This window comes from Suricata suricatta, chromosome 12, assembly GCF_006229205.1.
Source record: "Suricata suricatta isolate VVHF042 chromosome 12, meerkat_22Aug2017_6uvM2_HiC, whole genome shotgun sequence".
NCBI classification, from domain to species: Eukaryota; Metazoa; Chordata; class Mammalia; order Carnivora; family Herpestidae; genus Suricata; species Suricata suricatta.
Window position 1 is genome coordinate 63,222,098 of NC_043711.1, and position 27,828 is coordinate 63,249,925.

Genomic DNA, 27,828 nt, shown 5'->3' on the forward strand with positions numbered 1-27,828 from the left:
GATGCAGAAAATTTTGTGAGCACAGTAGCTGTGATTCCCCATTTTATTTGTATCCTGCTGGTTTGAGCAGCTGGAAGGTTGGTAAAGTTGAGGCATCAGCAGAAACACACCTCATTAACTTTCACACTGGGCATAGTTTTGAGGCAAGGAGAGAGACTGTTCACAGTGTTATCTTAATGTCCACAAGCCCTGCCAGTAACTCATGGGCTTTATGATGGCTCGGTAGGGGGTGCAGGGGTCACACGATGCATGCTAGCAAAATTCCTCAACCTTCCTTCCCTTTAGACCAGCTCTGGTGTAAGCCTTTCTTATTCTGTAAAGCCCTTAGTGAATGCACAATGGGACATGCTGTCATCTAAATTCAGATTCAAAACCCAAGATCAATGTTGGGCACAGAGCAGACACTCAGTCAATTCTTCTGGAATAAATGACTGATTCACCTTTTCAAAGGGGAAGAAAATGACCCTTGACTCTTTGGGAACTCGAACTTAGAGCCTCAAAAAGTTGAAAAAAAACCGGGAGTGAAATAATCAATTGAAAAAAACACTGAAAGAAGATGTGTGCATTGTTGAGGCCTCTTCACAGTGGTCCTGATTCCCTAATGGTTTTGTTATTTAAGAGAAGGAGGAGCAAGATACTTTCAAGGACTGTTCCTCTGGGGTCTAGAAACTCTGGAAGGCCTGTGGGGCAACTCTGGTTTTTGTGGGAACCCATTAATCTGTATTTTTAAATGGAAGGTGATGAGTCATAAAAGCACCTGATTTCTTTGTCAGTTATCCCATGGGAACTCCACACCAGGCCACTCTAGGAATATGCTCTTCTCGTAACAAGACCCAGGCATCAGGACAGCTCCTGAGGTAAAGCCTGGATGCCATGTTGAGTGGACTGATGGCAGGCTGCTTACAGCCCACACTGAGCATCAGCTAAGCCAGTCCCTGCCTTTACTGTCCATGTGATGTTAGCCAATGACCAGACTGATTTCTCAAAACATGTCTCTCAGACACTAGTGCCAAGAAGTAATTTTTGTCAGACCTCAACAGGAAAGACAACTTGACATGTCAAATTCTAGACTGCTACCTGATTTGTCCAAACTGGCAATTTCTGATCGTGTTCTACTTTCACGCCCCCTGAGAAGTAGTCACATACGCTGGGGGAAGTATGGGTTAATTTAGAATGAAAGAAATAGTTCCCAGGGGGTCCAGTAGCTGCAGCATGAAATGTCTCTGCATTATTTATCAGCTCCTCATCTCAATGATACTTGGCAAAAAGATGAACCAGCAGGTTCACGGCCATGGTGCTTACATTTTACCTGAGAGTAAGGGAAACACCAGAAATTTAATTCTTGATAAAAAGAGTAATCTACTCAGGCTCCAGGGGGAAAAAGAACATATGAAGTGGTGGTTTTAAAATACATCTGCAAATTCTTTGACACTCCTCCTTTCAAAAGGTGAAGCAGACCCCTTGAGTGTGAGCTAGACTTACTTCTAATAAATAGAATATGAACGGAGTGACAGTGTATGATTTGTGAGACTAGATGATAAAAGGCACTGGGGCCTTTCTTGCTCTCTCTTGACTCACCTGTTCCCTTGTTGTGGAGACACTCAACCAACTCCAATGAGAGGCCCATGTTCTGAGGAAGTGAGGATTCCAGCCAACAGACAGTATCAGCTCACCCACCAATAGTGCAAGTGTGCCATTTTGTATTCCTAGTAAAGTAGATGATGGCCACCCCAGCCAACCTCTTAACTGCAATCTCAAGGAAAACCCTGTTCTAGAACACCCTGCTTATATGCTCCTGGACACCCAACTCAGAAGCCGTAACAAGATAACACATCCTGGACCTAGAGGGAGTCATGCTAAGTGAAATAAGTCAGGCAGAGAAGGAAAGATACTGTATGTTTTCACTCATAGGTCTAACAGGAGAAACCTAACAGGGGACCATGGGAAGGGGAAAGGAAGGGAAAAGAGTTGGGGAGAGGGAGTGAGGCAAATCCCGAGAGACTTTTGAATGACAAAAACAAACTGAGGGCTGAAGAGGGAGGGGGGAAGGGTAGGGGTTTGATGGTCATAGAGAGGGGCTCTTGTGGGCAAGAGCACTGGGTGTTATATTGAAACCAACTTGGTAATAAACTATTTAATTAAAAAAAACAAACAAAAAAAAGATAACACATCCTTCTAGTTTCAAGTCACTATGTTTTGGGGTCATTTGTTACTCAGCAATAAATGACTAATACAATATGAATAATGGAAGTCTGCAGAGTTTTGATCCATGGTTTTAGCTATCTCTTAATTAGCTTTGGTCCCATCTTCATCACCCTACATGGAAGCATAATTTAGTGAGTTTTACCCCCTTTCTTGTTATGAGTGAAAAACAGCCAAAAGAACCAAAAGCTAGGTTGCCAGGTCTTAAAGAGGGTGCAAGGGTCTCAGAGATCTCTGAAGGTAAAGACTAAAGCTTTAACTTTGTCATCACATAGGGGTTAGAAGAGTCTTTGCTATTGTTACTAATCAAAACTTCAGTGATCCAGCAGGTTGCTGAGGGAACCAACGAGTCCATGAGAGACTGCATCGAAAGCTGGCCAGCTACCTGCCCTCCCCTCTATTCCCCTTTCCACACTATCCCATAATACTAAATGTAGGAAAGAGTTTTGGAAAAGAAAACCAAGAAGACATTTTACTTACTTCATGATGACAATGTAGACAAGATACATCAGCACGAGGACTAAGGACTCCCACCTGTGTGAAACCAAGAATGGCTTGTTAAAGGACATCAGTGCAGGCAGGCATGCAACATACCAACTTGTCTCTGGAAATCCATGGATGCAAATGGTAGTTAAAGCAGGTGAGCAGGGCAAGGATGAAGTGTGTGGACTGGTTACAAATATTTCCCAGTTTGTAGACATTTCTACGCTGCATACAGCTTTCAATGCACTTTCTTTTCCTTCTCTACCTAAAAGGAAAATGTTCCTGTCATTCACTCACCCAGAAGAGTTCTGTGAGAACAGTGAGTCCACCATAATATTGCTGAATATAGGCCTGTATTTATAAGTATTTCCTGTACTTATAAATATTTTTACAGCTTAATCATTCACTGAAACTATTCAGATGCATTTACAAAGGACAAACTAAAGGAATTGATAAGGGTGTCAGAGGGATTGCTGGATACAGAGGAGTAAGGCAAACAGAGACAGAGAGAGATCTGGTAGTGGGGAGAGAGAGGGGAAAGAGAGAGAGGGAGAAGGGGAGAGAGATAGGGGGAGAGGGGAGAGAGGGGAAAGGGAGAGAGATGGAAGGAGGGAGACAGAGGAAGACTGAAAAGATAGAGGGAGGGGGGGGACAGACAGGGAGAAGGAAGGATAGAGGGAGGAAGAGGGAGAGAGCAAAAACCTAGGCATTACCTGCCAGCAGGAAGGATAAGAACGGACAAGTGGAAAATGATCACGAGAAAGAAAGAAAATAATAATGAACCCCCGTGGACTGTGCCTTGAGCTTCTGATAGTGTGGATACTCCTATTTTCTTCATTTTAGTAACTTCCAGTTAAAAAATCAGGGAATTTGATTTCTAGGTTTGCCTTTAGCTGTATAATCGAAGGAGGAATTCTGGTTTTGAGAAGAGGTTACTGGAAAATGGTCTGAAGAAATTCTAGTTCACGCCTTTCTAGTTTTTCTTTTCAATGAAGCTCCGTGTCTAAGAATTGACCCTCGGGGGTACCTTGCTGGCTCAGGAGGTTAAGTGTACTACTCTTGGTTTCAACACAGGTCATGATCTCACAGTTTTGTGAGACTGAGCCCTGCATTGGGCTCTGAGCTGACAGCAGGGAGCCGGCTTGAAATTCTTTCTCTCCCTCTGCCCTTCCCCCACTCGCACTGTTTCTCTCATAATAGATAAATAAAACCTATTTTTAAAAAAACCCTGATCCTTGAGAAATATGTGGTCAACTGTAAAAAAGATGGACACACAAGGGTTTTTGTTTCAGTGGTGATTATAAATGCGAAGTGCAAGAAAGACAGTTACAAGACGGGAGGCTGGTACACGTTAGGATGCATACATCCACACAGTGGGCGCCCACGTTTTAGTTTAGAATGATGATGCGAACATGTATCTGGTATAGAAAATGCTTTTGAGGCTAGTTGAGAGGAGAAATCAGGGGGTCTACATCTCTCCACCCTTGGCCACATTTCTGGGATTCTCTCTTAGTAAAACTTCTCAAACGGATGCATACATTTCACTGCAGCACGGTGCTTTCCCTTGGCACATCCCTCTAATGTCCACATCCATCCATCCCCTGAAGCACCAGCGACCTCTATGTGCACGATTCCAGGGCTGGTTCTCTGTCATCCTGTTCAATTTCCCTGCAGCTTCGGAAGGCTGGACACCTGCCCTCCTGCACACAGTGCTCTTCGGACTTCTGAGAGACCACGCCCCTGGCTTTCATCCTATTCCCTGAACTTCTTCCCTCTGCCTCCTCCACTTTCTCAGTTGAACTCTTACATAGGGGACTCTCTTCCCTTTTTACCTACATGATCTCCCTAGGTGATGTCCTATGGTCCTCCTGCTGTAAACACCAGCCCACACACCCACTCCGCTCCTCCACCCAGCTCCAGGCTCGTATATCACTGTCGATAAAACCTTTTCATGAGGCATCTCAATGCACGTCAAAACAGAATTCTTAATTCCTACTTCCTGGCTTCCTGTTTCCCCAGGCTTTGCCATCTCAGTCAACTGTACCTCTCCCTGCCCAGTCAAGCTTCAAGTCTAGAAATCAGTCTGGAGCCCTCCTTTACCTTCACCTCACATCCATCACAACCCCACACCCCAAATATTTCCTAAATGGTTGGATTCTGTCCTCACTGCTGCTACCTGCTAGTCCACCTTAACTTCAGCCTCTGAACTGGTTTCTGCAAGGCTCCTGAGTCATGTCTTTCTTCTGTTTAAAGCACTGCAACTGCTTCCCAACATAGTTAAGAAGAAAAAACCAAAAGCTGTCTCCCCCATGTGCCCCAGAAAACCAGTTCTTTTGCTCTTTAAATTGTCTGTTTCCCATCACACTGTGTCTCTGCCCCATCTCACTGGTCTCCCTTCAGTAGCACATGCCAAGTGGGTCTCTCCAGAGCCTTTGCACTTACTGTTCCTTCTTCCAGGAATACTTTTCCCTTCACTCCTTGGCTGGCCCCTTTGGTCCTGCAAATGCCAGCTGAAATGCCATCTCCTCCAAGAAGTCTTCCTGTCCACTCCTCCTTTGCTTTCTATCACATGACCTTGTGGATGTTCTTTAAACAGGTGACTAGTCTGTGATTTCCTTGTTTATTTATTTATTCATTACTTGTTTATATCCAATGCATTTCTAGCAGTCACTTCATATCACTCCTCACGTCCGACCCCCCACCTCAGCTATCTGGTTTCTCATTTTCCGGAGACTCAGAGCCAAACCCCTGACAGCTGACTACCCCCAAGCACATACCCCTTCCCTTCCCAGCTCCCCCTATTCTCTTCTGAGTACACAGCAGCCCTCAGATCATCTGTGCAGGAGGAGACCTCCTTTAAAAACCACTTTTAGTTGTAAAACACCTGAACATAGTTCTTATGTCATTAAAACCAGTGTATATGTGGCATAAAGTTAATTGGGAAAAATGAGATTTTATTCACGGCTTTCATTTTGAAGGAAGAGATACTTGAGATCAGAAGGGATGCCATGTAACAGCTTAGATGCATTTTAATAGCCTCAGTGAGAGGTCACCAGAAAACAGAAACACATCAATAAAATATTTCAGCTAGGCTGAACGAAGTCTAGCACTTTATAAACAGGTATGTTTATACTCTCTAATTCCTTTAGATCTTCCCCCACCCCCCACCCCAACCACAAAACAAGACCTTCCATTGCAATGTTCAAGTCAAATTCTATCAGGGATGCCTGTGAGATGAGGGTTCTTTGCTCCTGCTGACATTTCAGGTTTGCTTGGTCGGCCTCTAGACTCAGGGCTCACGTAGTGCCTCCTCCATATGAAATACACCAGCCTCTCTGAGGCCTCCATGCTATCATCTGCTGTCCTCTCTGCTTTGGGACCCGATTAAAAGTTTATTCTACTCTTGGTTTAATGCTCTTCAGAGTCCCAAGTCTCCCCACTCCCCGCCCTGCCCCGTGCCATGAGTGTCTCCAATGACCCTGTGGTGACATGTCAACTGTCTGACTCCTCGCTAGCCCAAGAGAGCCTTGAGGTCAGGGCCAAGTTTGCTTTTGTGTTCTATGTCTGGTTCTGGAACAGGACCTGGCATTCAGGAGGCATTTAGGAAACAGTTGTGGAATTGGACAGAGTCTACATGCAGACTACATGACCTCTAAGGTCACACGGCTCTTGTCCCCCAGCTTACCCCGGGGACACTTGTCCATCTGCCTCTCCTGACTGCAGCCTATTTATTGTCCTCCAAGGACCTGGTCTTGTGGCATGATCTTGGCTTGTTTTTTCCCTTCCCACAAACTTCCAATCTGAACCACCTTCAATGGGCTACTATTTCTCCTGCCAAAGACCATTCTTTCCTGTATCAGGAGGGTTTTCCCTGTTACTCCCTGTTCTCACCCAGAGGGTGAGGCCCTGCTTTCCTGTGGTCCAGGATAGTGAATGGTGGTCCCAAATGCCCAACAGGTAGATATTCTCCAGGTTGTGTTCCCCTGGCTCTCCTTTCCCTCCCAAAGTTACAGCTTGAGGTTCAAAGAAGAAACAAGAATATCAACCTGGATCCTTTTGTTTTCTTATAGGGACTTCAGACTCACTGAAGACATATTCCAAATTCTTTCTGGCAACATTGTGGGCCTCACTGAGCTGTCAGTATGGCTTTAGGTTGAACATACAATGCGTCTTAACAGGTGGATCTCTGATACTTTCTATTTTAAATGTAATCTTTAGGGGTAGTTTTCTAACTGAGAAGCACCAAACACATGAAGAACAGCCTGCCTCTTGCTTACTAATAGAACTACAGAATCCTACAAGGTTGAGACAGCAGGTGGGGACCGCTGGATGTGAAGGAGGGTGGGCCCACCCCCAGGATAAATAATGATTGGTCTAGGGGAGCCCGCGTGGCTCACTTGGTTAAGCGTCTGACTCTTGATTTTGGCTCAGATCATGGTCTCATGGCTTGGTTCTTGTGAGACTGAGTCCCATGTTGACAGCTTGGAGCCTGCTTGGGATTCTCTGTCTCCCTCTCTGTCTCTGCTCCTCCCCTGCAGGCAGGCATATGCTTCTCTTTCTCTCTCAAAAATAAATAAATAAATAAACATTAAAAAATAATAATGATGAGTCTAGAGTTGTAATTCCATCCTTCCTGGCCATTTGTAGGTCAAGGTAGACCCAGTTGGGACCAAAGAGATATAAGGTTGAAAAGTGTTCTTCCTTATTCCTCCTTCTTGCTTTCAATCCAGACCTGATGCCTGGACATGCAGTAGCCCTCTTGGGAGCATTAGGAAAGGCCAAGAGAAATGCAGAGTCATCTTGTACCACCACCATTTGGGGGCACTTATTATGCAAGAAAAATAAATTACTATTTCTTCAACCCACTATAGCTGGCTTTCTGCTACTAAAAGCCTTGTACTTGCTACTTCTTGTCTGACTGTGACAGAATACTGATTCAGGAGCAGGAAAGGAATCCAAGCCATGTACAACGGGGAGGCCTTGCCCTTGTGTATTTGTACTTGACAAGGCTCATAAAGAGGACTCTTGTTTCAGGGCGCCTGGGTGGCTCAGTCAGTTAAGAATCCGACGTTGGCTCACGTTATGATCTCACAGTTCGTAGGTTCGAGCCCTGCGTCAGGCTCTGTGCTGACAGCTAGCTCAGAGCCTGGAGCCTGCTTCAGATTCTGTGTGTCCCTCTCTCTCTGCCTCTCCCCTACTTATGCTCGGTCTCTTTCCATCTCTCAAAACTGAATAAACATTAAAGAAAAATTTTCAAAAGAGTACTCTTGTTTCAAAATAAACACAACTGAAATTAGGGATGCATTGGTTACCTCCCTTGAAATTGCTAGGACATGATGGAATGTTCTACAAAAGGAATAAAATTTATCATTTAGTATTACTGAAATATTACTATGATCTAGTTTGTACAGGTTGAAGGACCTGACGTTAAAGAGAAATCAGAGCAATCAGCTCCTAGATACACCCTTTCAGCAAAAACAAATGCTTGTGGTATGAAATAGACACAGTATTTTTGATGGATGGTGAAAAACACCTTAAAGTTCAATGTGTTTTGCATTTAAACGAGGAGCTGAAATCCCTGGAAGTCCCGGAGCAGTTATGGGTCAGCAGCGTAGACTTTAATTTCTCAGCCTCACTCATGTGAAGAACGTTCCCTGTCAGCCCATCCACGTAATAGCAGTAACTACATGCTGGGCGGCAGGCTGGGGCTGGTGCTCTGGTGCCTGCAGCCTCCCTGTGCTTCCCGCAGCTGCTCCCGGCACGGGTTCTGATTCTAACCCAGCCCAGGCTAGAACAAAGTGTGCTGGGCAATTTGCGCCTCGTTCATGCATGGCCTTCCTGTCTCCTTACTTGTGTGGGAGCCGTGGTGCTGAGGCTGAGGGCCTGAGGATCTGCAGAGTAGGCCTAGGGGTCTAATCCAGAATCCGAGATTCTAACCTCCTAACATCTGTCGATTTGACCTTGGAAATGTAGAGGAAATGGTTTCTCCCCTTCTTACTCCATACCATCTGAAATATCCTAAAAGACACTTTAAAAAAGTGTTTATTTATTTTTGAGGGGATGGGCAGAGAGAGGGAGAGGGAGAGATAGAGAATCCCGAGCAGGCTTCATGCTGTCAGCACAGAGCCCAACACAGGGATTGAACTCACAAACTGCAAGATCATGACCTGAGTGGAAATCAAGAGTTGGACACTTAACTGACTGAGCCCCTCAGGCGCCCCTATCCTAAAAGACATTCTGACCGTAAGGACCGAAACTGGCTGGTCATGAAGCCTGTCTTTGCCAGCAAAACCAGGCAGGTGTAGAAAGAGAGCTCCCTCCAAGAAAAACCAACAGTAAACCACCCATGGGTATCCTTTAGTAAGGTTTTCTGCGCGCACACACACGCACACACACACACACAGCAGAAAAATTGCTCAGATCAACTGCGATCATAACTTGTCTTTATGGCAGCATTGTTAGCCAACAGCAGCAACACTGAGCAACTCTTCAGCACCTACTGTTTGCTATGGCAAAGTGGTGGTTGTGCTAAACGTGCCTTCAGTTTGGGAATATCTTTGCAAGTTTTCTTGTTCTGCACTTAAGGACATGGGGTCGGGGGGAAGAGGTCACCACTCCACTTGGCAACCATGTCCAGGCAGATCCCATGAGCAGGTTCTCCTTGACCTCTGACCTCTGATCTGAGGCATCTTAATCCCACTTAGCCTGCTCATCACAGTTCCCCAAAGACCTCCTTATTTTTGGGGGGCTGATATAAGGATTACATGTCTTAAAGCAAGTTCTCCTAGCTGTCTTCTCCTTGCCCCTCCTGAAGAGAGGAGAGAGAGTTGGCAAAATATACTTTTGAAAAGTATACAATGAGACAAGTTCCTGCACCATGCCCAAATTCTGAATATCAGAGATGGCCTAACATGAAGAGACATCACTCTGACAATAGCCTGCTGAAGGCTCATTTTGCTAAGACTCATTCTGAGCTATAAATAATATCATAAGGGGCACCTGGGTGGCTCAGTTGGTTAAGCATCCGACTTCCGCTCAGGTCATGATTTCATGGTTCATGAGTTTGAGCCCTGCATCGAGCTCTGTGCTGACAGCTCAGAGCCTGGAGCCTGTTTAGGATTCTGTGTATCTCTCTCTCTCTCTCTCTCTCTCTCTCTCTCTCTCAAATACAATAAACTTAAAAAATACATGTATCATGAAAGTTGTCTACCTACCTTCCTACAGTGCCACACTTCTCTATTCCTAAAATACTATTTCACATTACTCTATATCTACACATCAAATATTTGAAAAAACCCCCACATAACAGGAATGCACAACATACTTGAATTCTATTTCTTCTTTTTTTAATGTGTATTTATTTTTGAGACAGAGAGAGACTGAGCATGAGTCAGGGAGGGGCAGAGAGCAAGGGAGACACAGAATCCGAAGCAGGCTCCAGGTCCTGATCTGTCAGCACAGAGCCCGATGCGGGGCTCGGACCCACGAACCATGAGATCATAACCTGAGCCAAAGTCGAATGCTTAACTGACTGAGCCACCCAGGCGCCCCTCGAATTCTATTTCTATCCTAAACATATTTGACTTGCCTCTAACCCACCTGAAAAATGGAGATTTGGAGAGTTGGTTCAAATGCACATGTTCCCATATATTTAATTTGGTTACAGTTTTGCATCTATCAAAAAAAATCACTGATTTTTCATCCATCTAGGTCATCTTGAGTGTCAGGCAGAACTTTAATGAGTTAAGAATAGTGGAAGTGTCTCTATCTCTGGTTCCTAAGATTTACGTGGTATTTGGAATATGCCAATGTGGTTTGGATGCAATTTGAAAGGATTAGTCAGATCTTAACCACCACCTAGCCAATGGCTGGCTGTGGAAAGGCACAGCTAAGTCATGCCATCTGACTTGGCTGATGAAGACAGTGAAGTATTAGCATCCCTAATGGAAGGCCTCTGTCCCAGCCCAAGAGAAAAGGTGTCTGCTCTGTGAAAGCTAATTTAGTTTCTTTGTTGGGGTCAAAGGGGTCCGAAGAAATGCTAGTTGTACTAAGTTGCCATGAGATTCCCCTTTCTTTCCTAAACCCTGACTCTGCTTGCCAATATATTTGGCTCTGTAACACAGCAAGGGGAAACTGGAAGGGAAAAAGAGGTACTTACCAGGAAACTTGTTCATCATAAATGAACTGTAAAAAAGAAAAAAAGAAAAAAACAGGGCAATTAGACATACACTCACAGATGCAATGTCTGCATGCACATGCATGCTTTATGACTGCATGTTGTCCAACCCATGTAGCTGGTGTGGCGGGAGGCAGGCTGGGGCTGGTCGGAACAGGACAAGTAAGCTTCCCTCTGTGCTGGTTTCATCTGTGGCTAATGTTGGTGGCAGGAGGTGGTGCTGGCAAACGGGGGTGGCCCAGTGAGGGGGGAGGAGCAGCAGGTGATCCTGTTCTCCTAGCAATTTCTGTCTGACAGTGCAGTGAGAGGGATGCACGACCACCCTGCTGTGCAGAGCAAGGTGCACTGGAGAATTTTAGGTCTGGAAGGGGATGGGGGGAGGCTGGCAGGTGCCTGCAAACATTAGCCACTTGTGGGCCACCTGTCAGACGTCTGCATCTTTGTGAGCTCTATAGTACCTTTAAGCTTTTAGGCCAGCACTTGGACTTCTACGTACTTAATATTTTTCTTTCAGTGGACCTATTTTCTTTAGTTTGTTTGTTTCCTTAAAATAATTTACTTTCAAAGGAAACTCTGCATCACAACCAGAAGTAGAGAATCAGCATTGTTTGCCACCAGGTGCAGAAGGTGAAAAATAAATGGAGTGACAACAGTGATTGAAAGTCCCAGCTGGGCACTGTGGGCTGCCCATGTCCTGGGCCATGAGCCTGCCCTTTTGTTCAAGGAGATTAGCAAGAGTCAGAGGCAGTGGGAAGATGTACAAGTGCCAAGTGGAGATTTGGCCCTGATCAGATAGGATCCAAAAGGAGTACACAACAAAACTGAATTCATTTAAACCTTAGCCCGTATTTCATTGCAAATCACTTCTCACTTTAGGGGAAGAAGTGGTATAGTCCTGGTCCTTTGATATATATGGGGAAACTGTGCCACAGAGAACACAAAGAATTTTCTGGAGGATGCACAGAGTTTGTTCTAGAACTCAGGCTTGACTCTTAAATCTTCTTTCCGTGACACATTTATGTGCCCAGACAGTGCGCTATTGAAAACAAGTGGAAATGCCCATATTTTAGTCAAGCAGGAAGCCGGGGGTTGCTTCACAGCTTGCTCCTTCCACCTTCACCAGATTCAACTGCTCCAAGTATGATCATCTCTGAGTGGGTGGCCCTCTGGAGACTCTAAGGCAGAGACACCTGGGTGCCAAGTATCAGGACTGCACGAATTTGGTAAAGTCAACAAATGACACGGGCATGCTTCGTCCACAGAGATCAGAATGACCATCAGTTGCGAGACAGGCAGAGAGAATCACATAGGTGAGCAGGTACGGCTCAGAAGGCACATGAAAGGATCTTTCTCCCATTATCCTGAAGGCACAGAGAGAAGAGGAGAAGAAAAGGTCCCTGCTTATCTGTAGCTCACACTTCCTGACAAGACATTGGCAAAGACGTTGTCTTCAGCAGTTTTGTGACTCTTGTTACCAGAGTCAACAGGTTGGCGTTTGGATGGAAATGTCAAACAAGGGCGGGAAAAGAATTAAAGAAGGAAAGGAAACCGTCCCTGATCCAGGCTGGATGGTATGCAATCCGCCCACTGGAGGTGTTCCCGGACCCCTCTGTATCATCGCCAGCTTAAAAAAATTATGGACAAGAAATCATGGAACAGAACAAATGATTTAAGTTGGAAAATGTTTCTATTAATTGAAGTTAATTCAGTATCAGTCTTGAGCAGCATGCTGGAGCAATCAATTCATTGCCACTTAAGAGAGCACAGACATCAGTAAAGAGTTTATTAAAGTGCCAATTTAATTTATGTGTATCAGGGAAGGCAGGCAATACTGTAGAATGTAAAAGTAGCTATAATATAAAAGACACCCTTATTCTGTGCCATATGACTGGCAGGTGGGGGCATCGATCACTATGTCTTTAGTGATTGATTGTTTCAGTGATCCGTGGGGAAAAATCAGAACAGGATGAATTGTACAAAGGATCCCAATGTGAGAATGGAATTTACAGAGGACACAATAAATCAGGGAATGGTGGGATCTGGACTATATACACAATTAGGGGGCACGATAAGTCCAAAGTTAAGGTAGTGGCTGTGGCCAGGGAAGTTGGGGGTGGGAATGTGGTTGGGGAGGAGGCCAGGAATGAGAAATGCCCAGGGCTTCCCTACAAGTACGAATAAATGGTGGTGACCTGGAAAACTCCAAATAGCTGATGAGAGATACCCCATCACTGACCACTGAGAGCCAGGAGCCCTCAGCTACCCTGTGGCTAATGAGCAAACATGGTCTGGGTTTTATCCAACTTCTTTAAGAAGACTGGGTGAGAGAATGAGAGGACAAAAAAATAGGAAAATGGATAAAAGGAACTCAGTCAGGCTTTTAAGAAAACCTACAAGGAAACAGGAAAGGAGGCAGACGGTGAGTTATGAATGCCTCTGGGCCTTGTTGGTGGTCTTGGGACGAGGCTGAGCCATGGACCATCACACACTGAGAGGACTGAAAACGAGGACACTGGCACTGTTCACAGAATGCTCCTGTGGGAGCGTATGGCACTGGACCACCCGACACAGGGCTGGAATCGCTCTGTCTGGAAACTCTTATGATGACAAGGACAGGCAACTCTCCCATTTGACATTGCTGACGGTTCCAGGGAATGGATTTGTTACTCCTAACGGTTATTCTTATTTTATTTTATTATTTTATTTATTCTATTCTATTTTTATTAGGCAATTTTTGCATATCCCTCTGTATTTCCATGCTCCTTCCATGGCTAAAAGAAGATGGAACAACTGCCCTGCTCCCTTAAAGCTGCTTGACAAGAAATCACGCCCCCACTTCCACCCATTGACCACTAGGTGGTGCTCACACCCTACCCTCCGCCTGTGCACTCTGGGACAGCAGTGAGTGGGGCTGGAAAAAAGTCAGATCAAGTCCGTTTCAAGGTTCCATGAAACTTCTGGTAGGAGGGTAAGCACCTCAGGACAGCTTCCTAAAGAGTCTTCAACCAACATCAGGGAGGCAGGACACGTTCTGAGTTGGGGGCAGGCAGGTCCCTCACCTCATGCCACCACTCAAATCCCACACCACGTTGCAGTTGAGGGATCTGCTGTGTGACCTTCGGAATTGATTCACTTTTATCCCAGTCAGGTTTTTGAAAACGAGCCTTGCTTGGGAAAGCAGCTCTTTGTGCTTTTCTGGTTGTGTTTGTGCCGACACTGTGGCCACCCCCAGTGACCACACAGGGATGGTGCTGACTGGCACCTGGGCGCCAGGTTTGCTGCACATCACTGGTCAGGGGACCTGCTCTCTGACCCCAATGTGATTCATCCAAAGCTACCTTTGGCTTCATCCTTAAGCATTCCACGTGTTCCACAGATGAGCTAAATATGAACACACAGGAGTGATTTTGAAAAAAAGAGACACACACACACACACACACGCACACACACACACACACACTCTTCCTTCAGGCCTCAGAGAGACAGTTGGGTACCATGGAAACCAGCTTTCAGTCCTGGTGTGTGCTCTAGAGTTCCTCTAAGAGAGATAGGCTTACAGCAAGCAGGCAGGTGAATCCCTGGATGACAGAGCATCTCAGGGAACTGCCGAGGATGTGGCAGCTTCAAGATGGAACAGCAGGGGAAACACAGGCCAGGAATTGCCCAGCTGTGTGGACAGCACCCAGCCTGGCTGGCTTCTGAGCAGAGAGGCATGTGGCTGCCCCCATACTATATGTCAGTCCATAGATTGGCTGACTATAAGCTCTAACCATGGAGGATAAGCAGACACACTGAAGAACCGAAGATTTCCATAGCTTGTGTTACAATCATTGGCACCATTAGGATTTTCAGCAGCACACATAATAGGAGAAAATTAACACCACTATTCTCTTTCAGGAGACTGACACCTTGAAAAATCTTTCCTCCCTAGCTGGAAATGGAAGCTGCCCCTGCCTCCCTGACTTGTCACTCAACAGGATGGAGATGCCCTCAGGAGATGTGCCCAAATGGAGTTCTGACTTCCTCAGCTCTGGGGACTTGGGGTCCAGATGGCTGAGCTGGGGCCATGGCATTCCTTCTGAAGAAAGGAATCTGATGGAATGCACTTGAAAGCTGCTGTTATGCACTGATATGGTTTATACTTGAAAGCTAAACAGGAGTTTTGATGTCGGGATCTCTAGCAGGTGGACGACAGTGGTGGGGGCTGGAGGAGGGTAGGAAATAAAGACTATGCAAAGGCAGGGGTTGAGCAGAGCTGATCATCTCATAGAACTATGCAGGGGCAGGCTACCAGGGGAAGGAAAACGGATGTGGGGATGGATTTAGGATGCAGGGGAGGATAGTTTGCTAAACCAAAAGGGCTAGGTTTGCTGATCAGTGCAAAACCAAACATAGGCACATAACTAAAACTTCCAAGTCGTTTTCTTTATGGAAGAGAAGAGGGTCCTCTGTGCATCCCACAGTCTGGCTGACTCACTTCCCTGTTCCAAGAACACAGGCAAGGAAGACCCAGCTTCCTGGTATACCCGGCGTCATTTAGAGCAGGCCCCTCCTCCTCCCAGTGGCAGGAATAATGACACAGGCCACACTTTGTATGATCATAGTTGATCTGTTTAAAGAACTTACAATTTCTCGCCTTCATTCCCTGGGAGAATCTTTCAGCTACCATGGTTATTTCTCACTTTGCTAGACAGGGGCCTGAGATGTTAATAGGGGTGCCGTGAGCCTAAGAGCTTCAGAGTTGCTGAACTGGAGAGACCAGAAGCAGGGAGTTCCTTGCGAGGAAGGGGCGGCAGGGCAGGGCCTGGAAACTAGCGGACGGTCAGGGAGAAGGACAGTCATCAACATGACTCTGACCTGTCTTTTCTCTCACAGATGGAACAACATAAGAAAATTCTGGATCATTTACAGTCAGCTGTCTAAGGAAGGAATTCCAGGAGAAGGAAGGCAGAAGCTATTCCCTGCGGTCTAAAAATATTTAGGAAGCACAGCCAGCACATGCTTACTCTCTAATGGCGGATTGCATGGCGGGTAAGGGAAAACAGGATGATTTCAAAGATGAAAAGGCGGATTTATTGGAGGGGAAATCCAAATTCTTTACTGGGGTGGTGCAGATGTACCATTTTTAGACAACTCCTTTGGCAAACCTGAGCTATTGCTGCTCCCTGACCCTGGGCAAATCCCTGAATTTCTGGTGCCTCAGTTTTGCCATCTGTAAAATGGGACTTAATGTAATTCACTGGCCTGCACAGTCATGAATACTGAATCAGAAATCCTTAATCGACAGACCCAGCACTCAGTCTTGCATTAAATATTGAGTCTATGCTTGTTAAAATTTAGGGATGGGGGCGCCTGAGTTGCTCAGTTGCTCAAGCGTCCAACTCTTGGTTTCAGCTCAAGTCATGATTTTATGGTTTATGGGTTTCAGCCCTGCATTGGGCTCTGTGTTGATAGTGCAGAGCCTGGTTGGGATTGTCTCTCTCTCTCATTCTCTGACCCTCCTCCACTTACTCTCACTCTGTCTCTCAAAATAAATAAATAAGCTTAAAGTGAAAAAAAAAAAGAACGTAAGGATGTCTTTGAGAACGTGCATATATTTTCTATGGATGGATTTGCTGTCCATCACTGTGCTGCCGGGTATGATAAGTGCTAAGCCACAAGTGGCTACATACATTTAAACTGATTAAATTAAAATTCGGATCCTTGGTCTCCTTAATTGCATTCCAAGAGCTCAAGAACCACCTGTGCCCTGTGGCTGCACTACTGGACAGTGCTGCCCTGGCCGTCTCTGGCGGCTGGGTCAGCTGAGCAGTCTCTCTGTGTCCCCATAAAACACCCTCAGGAGGGGACTGCAGTCAGCTCTGCAGAGGAAGAGAGGGAAGAGTCACCTCGGAGGGGCCTCACCCCCTCATGCTCAGGTTGCCCGAGGGCCCCCCACCTGCTGCCAAGGGCTCACCTGGCCCTTCTCCAGGTGGGCGGCACCTTGAGTTTGGATTCGTGAGCCAGGGAAGTGATCTAGAACCTGTCTCTGAGGCCTAGCCGCTCTCCCAAGAGGTTCCCCTTCTCTTAATGCTCACAACCCGCAATTTCAAAGCAGAGACGAAGGGTAAAAATAAAGTATTCCTTTTTAGGGCAGCTGTTAGACTGAGGATGTAATGAATCATTTGCATTTATGTAAATTACACGATTATGTAAATTACAGTAACATTTCAATAAGAGAGACGGGCGGGGCCTGCTGGAACTGGGAGAAAGTAGGGCCAGGCCCAGAGATGCCTGTGCTGGTGGAGCTCTGCTGGGGGTGGGTCACTGGGGTGGGAAAGAAGCAGCAAGAGGGTCTGGAAGGGTTTGCAGATGCACATAAGGACATGCTCCAGGAACCCAGAATGCGTCCGGACCTAAGAGGGGACACTTCGCTTGAAGAGAGAGACTCAAGTCATGGGGCGGGCATCTGGGCCTTGTGCCGCTTCCCTGGGGCCTGAGGCTTCTCTGTACAGAATGTTGCCAGGGCTAGATGGAGCCACCTGACGGAGTGGGAAAGGTAGGCAGACACACCCTGCATGTTTCTGATATTATAACTGCTTTTGAGAGTAACACATTCTTAATTTCTTCTGCTTTTTCCCTTCAAGACAACAACAAACGAAGTAGAAAATAGCACAGAGCCAAGGTAGGCAAACCCAAATATCCAAGTGAATCCAGGCCCTAGTCTCTAAGTTAACTTAAAAAAAATTTTTTAAATGTTTATTTATTTTTGAGAGAGAGAGACAGTAAGTGAGGGACAGGCAGAGAGAGAGAGGGAGACACAGAATCTGAAGCAGGCTCCAGGCTCTGAGCTGTCAGCACAGAGCCTGACATGGGGCTTGAGCTCATAGACTTCGAGATTACAACCTGAGCTGATGTCGGACATTCAACTGACTGGGCCACCCAGGTTCTTAGTTAACTGACTTAAGCCCTGTTGGTTTCAGAGTGTACGTGCTTGTCTTGTTCCTGTGTGTTTGCTTGCTGGCCTTATCCATCTCTCAAACCCACTTCCATTTCAGATGCTTCAGACCCAGGGAATCATGACTGTCCACACTCGCCGGGCCCAGTGGCATGAATGTCCCCGTGGAAGCTGTCTCTCCTGTTCTCTGGACCCAGACCCCACGGTTTGTCCTCTGCCTGGGTCTGTAAGGCCTCTCACTGGGATGTACAGAGAAACAGCCATCTGGTCCGACTTAGTCCAGACTTGCCCTCTGGGTGCACAAGCTCTTTATTGCATCCTTCCAGAGGACCAGCAGTTCTGTCTTCTGAACATTTCAGAACCATAAAAAGGGGGGGGAAGGTAAAAAAAAAAACCCTAATAGCTAAAATAAATTGTTTGGATGGTTGGTAATTATTTGTGGATAGGAGGAAGGCTTTTAAAACACAGGAATTTTAAGGGTCCACTGCAGGTCCCACAGAGAACCCTCATATTATATAAGGAAGGCCAGAAGGAAAGTGATTTTGTTACCATGGCATTGGGGGAAGCATAGAAAAAGGAGAACAGGAAACCCTGACGAACGCAGTGGGTGTGAGCAGCAGCCTGGGGCTGGGCCATGGAGTAGATTTGGGGACACTGAAAAACCCCTCCTGCTAAGTGCCATGCTCACGTATAAGACTGTTCTACTCTTTACACCAGTTTTAAGTCTCATGTGAAAATGACCCCGAAAATGAACAGCAGTCAGAAATCTAGACAAGTGGGCTGCCATGCTGCCTTGCGTTTGAGAATCTCAGCATCTCCTCTGGAGGCGATCACTGCCGTGTAGCAGAGGACTTAGCCCAAGGAAATGGTGTCCAACCATATTTGAGGTTGAGCTTCCCAAGTGAGTGTGCATCAGAATCACCTGAGGGGCAGGGAAGATCATGGTCAACATGCAACTTCCTGGGTTCTCCTCCAGAACCTACTGGATTAAAGTCTTGGAGTTGTGCCTTTTTGATAAGTGTGTTAGGTGTTTCCAGGGTGCACTGAAGTTGGCAGAACACCACTAAGACCAAGACCAAACCTGAAGCCTCAAGCTTTACCTCTGCCATTACTTTCTAACAGTGGAGAAATGTAATTTTTCTCAAATCAGAAAACTCCAGCCTTGACATCTAGCCTGTAAACACACAGTCTAGACCTTCAGGGAACAGCAGAGAACCACTTGCTTTTGCACCTTGTGGCCAGCCACCTGAAGGAAGCACAGAGCTGTGGCAGCCTGGTGTTCAGCTGGCTCTGCTCTGTGATTCACGGCCACGCATGGGGCAGATGACTGCTTTGCCCGATGACCCCCCCTTGGGTGAGCGTCACCCGCGGCCCAAAGAAGCAAAACTGCTCTATGTCTTCACACATTATTAGAAACAATTATATTTAAAAAATAAAATCTCAGGCATGTCCACATAAATCTGACTGAAGACAAGTTACTTCCCATCGAGTCCAGGAGGTGTCTGTACTGAGAACAGAGAAAGGACCCAACGTGGACAATTCACTGTTGGGAGCAGACATGCCAAGTCTGTGCCCTGGAGAGATCTCAGCTGTGCTTTGTGCCGCATCACCTTGCCTTTCTGGGAGTGGTCATCTTTTCCTGAAATTCAGCAAAATACAGAGTTGCATTCATGTGCATCATCCCTAAGCCATGTCTCTTGAAAATAGTAACTTTCAAAAACCATCCTAAATTAGCCTATGGGCAGGTTGAGCAGAGAGTGCACATAATCAATGTGGGCTCCTGTGTCGCAGGACAAAGCTCACTGCAGTGTTTGAGAAATCTGGGCTGTGTGAACAGCAGAATCTTCTAGATTTGGGGTGATCATGCATTTCTCACAGGTAATAATTGACAGTGAGAACACAGAATCCACACATGTCCTGAAGTCTACCAACCGGAAGTTCAACAGGAGAGGCATGTCTTCAATTCCAACATGGTGTAACTGAACCCGCTACTCTTGGGCAGGTCTTGACGGAGGTTATAAACCAAGACCTTCACTCTCAGGAACTGCTGTTGGCTGAAATATCTACTGGGTCCTCGTAGAAACCCTTGTATTAAACATCACTTTTAGCTTATTTGTGTAGATATTTACAATTAAATAACCTACAGGTAAGTGCTTTGCAGACAGATAAATAAACCCCTCAGAAGATCTGTTCCTGTTCTGTAGGTAAGAAAACTAAGACTTGAAGAGACTTTGATTTCTCCAGGATTATTAGAGCTAGCAAGAAGGGAGGGGACCACAATTAGGAGTCAGATGTCCTACCTTTCTTTTCAGTGTCTTTCTGATTTGCTCCCCTTCTTCCAGATGACTCAGCTTGCCAAGCTAAGGGGTCTGGATTTGTCCCCACAGGTGACATGGAGCCACAAGGTACTGGCATGCACAGGCAGCTCTGAGGACTGCCTGGGGTGAGCGGGAGGGTGGGTGGCAGTGAATGCTACTCGTTGTAAACTGACTTTTGATGGGCTGTGTTAGATCAGGCCAAATACATAAAGACCCTCAAATAAAATGCACTCTGAAGGGACACACTGGGGAGATTTTTTATAAGATGAATAATCTACAATTATGCCAAATGTGTATATGGTGGAATTGGGAGAAAAGTCAACTTAATGTCATTTGCAGGTTGGGTGGCTAATAGAGAAATAGAGCCTAAAATACTAGAAAGGGTTTCTGTCTTGGGGAAGTCATCCTAAATTTAGAGATATGTTGGGTTTGGGACAGGAAGACGTCCAGTACAGAATGGCTTATCCATGACTAGACCTAAGAATATAGTGTGAAGGTGTTCGCACAAGGTGGTAATGGCCATGGGTGCTGTCCTGAGAGAGCATACAAAGGGGGAAGTAAGGTCCAAACTCAGGGATACTGACACTGAGAGAGAGTTACAGAGGAGCCCAGGAGAAAGTGAGAAGCGATGGTCAGGGAGTCACAGCCGAGGACTCTCATGGAACCAGATAACCAGAGTCAGTCAACACTCTTATTCTGAGCACCAAACTATTACACTGGGGTTCTGGGTGATCAAAGTAGCTGGAAGAAAGAAAAGCCACCTCCCTGCACAGACATCCATTCATCACCAGAGACCTTGAACTTGCTCCGTGCAGAGTAGCTGCACATAACCCTCAGTGGTGAGAAGGATGAGGAAGAGTCAAACGGCAAGGGAACTCCAGCAAGGTGCATGTCCCACACTTACCACGATGAGTGCGACCACAGACAGTGTGTAGTAAATCGAATCTCTCAGCAGGCACCACGAGGACAGAGCCACAACCTGAAGGAAAAGGGGAAAAGACAGTGAGAAACAGGTTATTCCATGGCACAAAGGAGAAAACATGGCTCCCGGTGGCTCTGGCCAGTGATAAACTGGAAACACAACCTAGTATTTCTGTCCCTGGTCCCAGTTAATCTGCCCAATGATATGAATTTACAGAAGGTCTCCGGGCATATTAGTCTGGGTCTTCTGAAAGGCAGATTCCAAGGCAGGTTTAAACCTGCAACAATTCTGTGATGGGGAGACACTCACGAGAGAAAACGGGGAGGGAGTTGGGGGTAAGGTAGGAGTGACCCCTGTGAAGGAGAGAGGGAAGGTTGGGGGGACATGTGCCAGGCTGCTGGGCAGCATAAGGAGGGCTCAGCAAAGCCGATTCAAAGACCTGTATCTCCCAGGAACCCACGAGCCTTGGCATCCCTTATGCCAAGGGGACACAGGAGCCACCTACCCTGTGTCCTTGCCAATGCTCTAGTGTCTGCTGCATCCCTGGCTCCCATATGGAATGAGCCCCAGGCCTGGGCAGCGGGTGCCCTTCAGAAGGGGCCTGGACAAGCCCAGTCTGCAGCCCCCTTCTCTCACCTCTATTAGGTGTCTGTCCTTGTCGGCACCTGACTCCTGATTTTATCAGAATTTTTAAAACACTGATTTGCATATTTATTTAGAGAAAATGTTATTCTTGGCAGTTGGGTGATGTCCCTCTAAGGATAGGATGGCTCTGCTGTGGGATGAGGCCAGGAGACATGTGCTAGGGGCTACAGCAGGCCTGGCCTGCTGCGTCCAGACTTCCTGCAGGAGAAGGAGGCTCCTGGGTAAGACAAAGGAGGGCAGTGGAGCTGCAGCTGGGCCATGGGAGGAGTGGCTCTGGGCAAGGGGGGAGCTGTAGACACCAGGTTAGGATCCCTGTCCTGAAGAAAAATCATTTCTCCTTGGTAAGCCCTTCCAAGTCTCTTTTTAAGGGATATCTGCTATTTTTCTTTGCTTTGTGGAGTAGGTCCATTTTTGACTCTCACAAAAAACCTGGGATCATCTGGAGAGCCACGTCAGACATGCTTCTTGGACTGTCACTCAGTGCCCTCCAACCTCCCTAGACAAGTGTGAACCACCCCACGGCACATGACATGTCTAGCTGCCTTTGCCCTTGGCCTCGTAAATGAAAAAGGATACAGCAAATGTCAGCTGTCAGCTGGGCCAATGACAGGTGCATGCTGCACCAAAGACAATAGAAAAAGTGATTCAGGGACAGCAACATTTGGAGCCTCCTCTCTCTCTGACTACTGTGTCAGTCTGAAAGAAAAGATCAGGCGAAGTCAAACCAGAAAAGGCTTTCCGGATTCAAATAACATGAAAGATAGGACTTAAATAGAACTATAAATGAGTAATGAGGCCAGTCTCTTTCCATGAACACATTCTTTCACTTGTTATAGGGACACTTAGGCATTTTCTGGTGCCGATTTTGCCTTATTAGGCTTTGTACTTGCAGATCTAAGTTCCAGATGACGGGGTTGTCAAGACGAGGACTCCTGCCACAGAATCACTCCAGAACAAATGTATTCTTTATCCCTTGAATTGTTTTTAATGTTTATTTATTCTTGAGACAGAGAGAGACAGATTGTGAGCAGGGGAGGGGCGGAGAAAGGGAGACACAGAATCTGAAGCAGGCTCCAGGCTCTGGGCTCTCAGTACAGAGCCCAACTCGGGGCTCAAACCCACAAACTGTGAGATCATGACCTGAGCTGAAGTCGGATGCTTAACTGACTGAGCCACCCAGGCGCCCCTTCTTTACCCTTTTATCATGTTCTGTCCTTGTACTGTATACCTATTAGCATCTGCTCTCATTTATGGAATAGCTTACATGGGAATGGACTGTCCACTTTCCGGCAGGTCATAAAAGGTTGTGAATATTGATTCAATGTATGATGATTAGGAAAATGGACTTAAAACATGTGGCGAATATCAATTCTGAATCTCCTTAAGAGATCACCTGGGCTTTTAGTTACAGCTCCCAGATTGGACACCTGCCATGACCTTTGCTCTTTCTTGTTATAACAGAACAAGGTAATAATAAAGGCCTTTTTTTTCTTTTTTACAAGACCTAACCCCCCAAGGGAAACAGTATGTAAGAGCTGATCAGAGCCACAAAATTTTGGGTGCTGGAAAGCAGAACACTGGGCCACCTCGCTGGCCATGGGCAGAGCTCTAGAAGTGGGGATAAAGGAGGGCCTGAAAACAGGGACACTGAAAAGCTATTTAAACATTTAACCCACAAACTTCCTCACTCACTTCAGGCAGACCAGTAGTGCGGTAAGGTACCTCCCTTACCTTAACAGAAACAGGAAACCTGGCATGAAGAACAGAAGTTCCAGAAAACAGAGAAGAGAGAAAATAATCAAATTAAGTAATTAAAAGAAAAATTCCCAGAAGTTAAGGATGGGCATTTTCTGAATAAAATGGTCTCCTGAGTGTTCAGCACAATGGACCAAAAAACCCTGATGTACGCGGAGGCATATCATTATGAGTACAGTTCAGAGTACTGGCTCAGAGGAAAGGTGATAGAAACCACTAAAAAGGGAGTAATGGGATTACATACAAAGGATCAAAACCAGCATGACATTTTATTTTTCAACAAAAGCACTGAAAACTAAAAGACAATGGAGTGACACCTTTAAAATTAGAGGAAAATGATTTCTGCCTGAAATTCTATGCCCGACCAAACTATTCATTAAAAGTGAGAGAAGCATAAAAATAAAAAAATTGTCTCAGAAAATTTATTTCCTGTGTACCCTTATGCAAAGGCTGCTGGAGGATGTGCCCCACCAATCACTATGTTGTACATCTAACTATATATCATTTAAAAAACACAGTTGCCTTGAGCATTGAACTCTTGAGTTCAGCTCAGGTCATGATCTATCTCAAGGTTCATGAGTTCAAGACCCACATCCAGCTCTACACTGACGGTGCAGAGCCTGCTTGGGATTCCCTGTCTCCCTCACTCTAAAAGTCAATGAACAAGCTAAAACAAAACAAAACAAAACAAAACAAAACAAAACAAAAACACAGTTGCCTCAAAAAGGTGGGAGATTGGTGCTGGTGGGATTGGACGAGAGCTGTCCTTCATAATAAGCTTTCTAGAACTGGTTGCCTCTTTCAGCTCTGTGCACATATGACTTCAATAAAAATGAAAACCTAAGAAAGTATGATACAAATTATCCACTTAGATGTGCTGCAAGAAATACACCTTGCATTAGGCCTGGATGCAACTACAGATGAAGAGAGGTTCTTTTATCCTTCAGAAAAGTTGTCAATCACTAGACCATTATCAAATTTAGCTTCAGATTCAGAGCCCACACCTGAGCAAAACCAATTTTTTTCTATAGAAGGGATGACTGGAAACCAAGTAAGGGTCAAACCAGAGAAGAATTTTTTTCTGTACCTTAGAGGGAATAGAGCACCGTTGATGAGTCCGTGGTGTCTGTATGAAGAGGTGTCCCCATGATCTCCTGTCTACTTCTACCTTACCCTCCTGTGGTCACCACTCATCACGACAGCAAATATTTACCTGACCTTCCTGCAACTGCAGGTATTGAATGAGTCACCTCATTCAATCGTATAACGACTAGTAGGGGTGGGGGTGCCCTCACCCTTCAAGGCCAGCAATCTGGGCAAGTTGGTGCAAGTAGCAGTGGGGAGGGACTGTGACCTGAACCCAGGAAGCCTGCATCTCAAGCCTTTGTCCCCTCACACTAGGACCGCACAGGCCTCCCTGCAGGCAGCAGTGAAGCAGATACTCATTTGTGACTGCCTCCCATGGAGATCTTTTCTCTGTGACTTTAAGCTATTAGGCAGGTGTTTTGGAGATGGTAGCCAAGGTAAGGAAGAGCTGAAGGTGAGAGACAAAAAAGCAGTGACCACAGCTCAATTCAAAAAACACACTGCTTTAAAGAGATTCAGGCCAAGTGATCAATGCAGAAAGGAGTTACCATAAGGACTGTAGATATGGACACAGTATAGACATTCCAGGAGCAAGAGAGTCCAGTACATAAATCAGAAACTCCTCTGTTTAGCTAGTTTGGTTAAAACAAAAAACAGACAAACACCAACTCAGTTCACTGTTCAGTGATTGAATGTTCCATTTTTCCACAGATTGGGGAGCGTGGGGTCTGAGGTGTTCCCTTTGTCTCTCGGTGAAGAGTCTTTTCTCTCTGAATGGAAGCCAGCAACCATCTGACTCAGATTCTGAACATATATATTGACAGAGGGGGACATATTAGCACCTCTGCATCAAACTGAAAACCTCTCTGTCATCTGTTGGCAGGAGTCCCCCAACTCAGAGCAGGGGAGGCACCGATGAGAAGATGATGCCTCCTTAGCACTCTGCAAAATGGCTGCAAGGAAGGCTGAGGAGTCACTCTGGTGAAGAGAGCAGAACAGGGCTCCTGGGAGTGAACCAACAGTGAAGAACCCTGCCCTTGACCTCGTTAATCAATGATACAGACGGTGCAGATTACAGAAGGCCACTGCCGGCACGCTCCCCCATAAATTCAAGGTAGAGGCTCCATTTGCCGCCTAGCTCCAGGAATCCCTCACAACTGAAACTTCATCTTGGTATTTCTTGATCATCTGCTCTATATCCAGAGTGTATTTCACACTTTTTCTATTGAATATGCAGCTTTAGTTTCCTTTTTATAATTTCATTTAGTTTCAGAGTGGCAGAATGCCAAAAGAAAAAAAACTCCAAAACACCACACTTCTAAAACAGAGGAAATAAACACATTCTCCTTTATTCAAATGTTGAATGATAATCTCCTGGAATTCTGGCTCCTTTGAGGGGGTTAAAAATTAACTGTTCGTGATAAAATGATATATTTTCTGTAGATGATTATTGCAAATCTACATACAGTTATTTATATATAGGATAATATACACACATACCATATATGAGATGCATGGTATAAATATATATGTAATACAATGTAATATATATGACAATTTTTCTTTTTTTATGTTTATTTATTTTTGAGAGAGAGAGCATGACCACGAGTGAGGGAGGGGCAGAGAGAGAGGGAGACACAGAATTCGAAGCAGGTTCCAAGCTCTAAGCTGTCGGCACGGAGCCTGATGCAGGGCTTGAACCCATGAACCGTGAGATCATGGCCTGAGCTGAGGTTGGATGCTCAACTGACTGAGCCACCGAGGCTCCCCATGATGATTTTTCTTGATGAACAGTGGAATTTGACATTGTAGACACATTTTAAAAGGCATGAACACCCTCAACTTGTAAGTGCTTTGCCTTTTTGACAAACAGCTGAAGCAGTCAGAACGGCGTAATAGTTACACGACACAAAACATGCAGCGATCATCTCAGAGAAATGTTTGTTATTTCACACAGATTTCACGGAAAAGGGATTTGAAGAATCATAACATGAGTTTTGTTCCAAGCTTTTGAGCTGACACAATTCCTACAGCCAATTCTTATCTCAGGAAAGACGGCCATATGATGTGGAGCAAGGATGGGGCTCCAGGGTGCTCCCCATTCTCTGAGAACACCCAGTGGTGTTCAGAACAGGTGAGGGCCTGACCTGGGTTTTCTTCCATAGGGGAGTCTTGGCACAGCTGTCTGTTCATTATTTAACATCACTTTTTAAAAAATGTTTATTTATTTTTGAGAGAGAGCATGAGCAGGGGAGGGACAGAGAGAGAGAAGGAGACACAGAATGTGAAGCAGGCTCCAGGCTCTAAGCTGTCAGCACTGAGCCCAACGTGAGGTTCAAACTCATGAACTGTGAGATCATGATCTGAGCTAAAGTTGGACACTTAACCAACTGAGCCACCCACGTGCCCTTTAAAAATTTTTAAAAATTTATTTTATTTATTTATTTTTGAGAGAGAGAGAGAGAGAGAGAGAGAGAGAGAGAGAGAGAGAGTGGGAGGGAGGGGCAGAGAGAGAGGGAGATACAGAATCGGAAGCAGGCTCCAGGCTCTGAGTTGTCAGTACGGACCCAGAGCCTGAACCCATAAGCCATGAGATCATGACCTTAGCTGAAGTCAGACACTTAAACAACCGAGCCACTCAGGAGCCCCTCAACTACACTTTTTACATACTTCGATCCTAGGAAAACTCCTGATATATAAATGACTCCTACTTTCTAGTTTATTGTCAGAAATGAATGGTAAGATTCAGACCATGTAAAAAGACAATACCATGCTTTTACAAAATACAGTGAACATTAGTTTATTAATCTTCACAAATGTAAAAATGAATATATATTTTTAATTTTTTATAGGAAGTCTCATCTTGAGTTATACTTTTAGGTGAAGAAAACAAAATAAAGTAAACAAGCTACCACTGGAGATACATTTAAATAAACATGAGGCCACATCAGGACAGTGCAGACACACAGTAATCTCTTGACTACTCTTCATTGATTGTACTGAACGGTAACCACGGACACTCATCATGACCCCGAGTCCCCAGGACTCAGAAGTGACTTCTCAATCATCCAAAACATTAGTGCAGTAGTTTTCATGTCAAATGTAAGCTGTTGCCTGGTAGGTCTTCAAAATGTGGTAGCTTAGATTGTTCTCAAACACTTCAGACTTGGCAAGGAGTCAACTTCGCCTTAGGGAAGAAAAATCCCAGACTTGTCACCACAGGACTGTGGCCTGCTGTGCTCCTGGAGCCCTTTGTTCACTTTGGGACAGGGTGTAGAGCCCATATTCACCATTGTGCTTTGCT

At 45.6% G+C, this 27,828-nt stretch overlaps 1 protein-coding gene across 1 annotated transcript in view; it reads right to left on the reverse strand.

Moving 5' to 3' along the window:
- The window catches only part of SLC24A3 (solute carrier family 24 member 3), a 491,111-nt gene that overhangs the window by 44,149 nt on the left and 419,134 nt on the right, over positions 1-27,828 (reverse strand). Inside the window, exons 7-9 of the mRNA XM_029917030.1 lie at positions 21,021-21,095; positions 10,844-10,869; positions 2,683-2,736 (exon numbers count right to left, since the gene is read on the reverse strand). Of these exons, the coding sequence (XP_029772890.1) occupies positions 2,683-2,736; positions 10,844-10,869; positions 21,021-21,095 (155 nt within the window). The remainder of the gene's footprint in view (positions 1-2,682; positions 2,737-10,843; positions 10,870-21,020; positions 21,096-27,828) is intronic.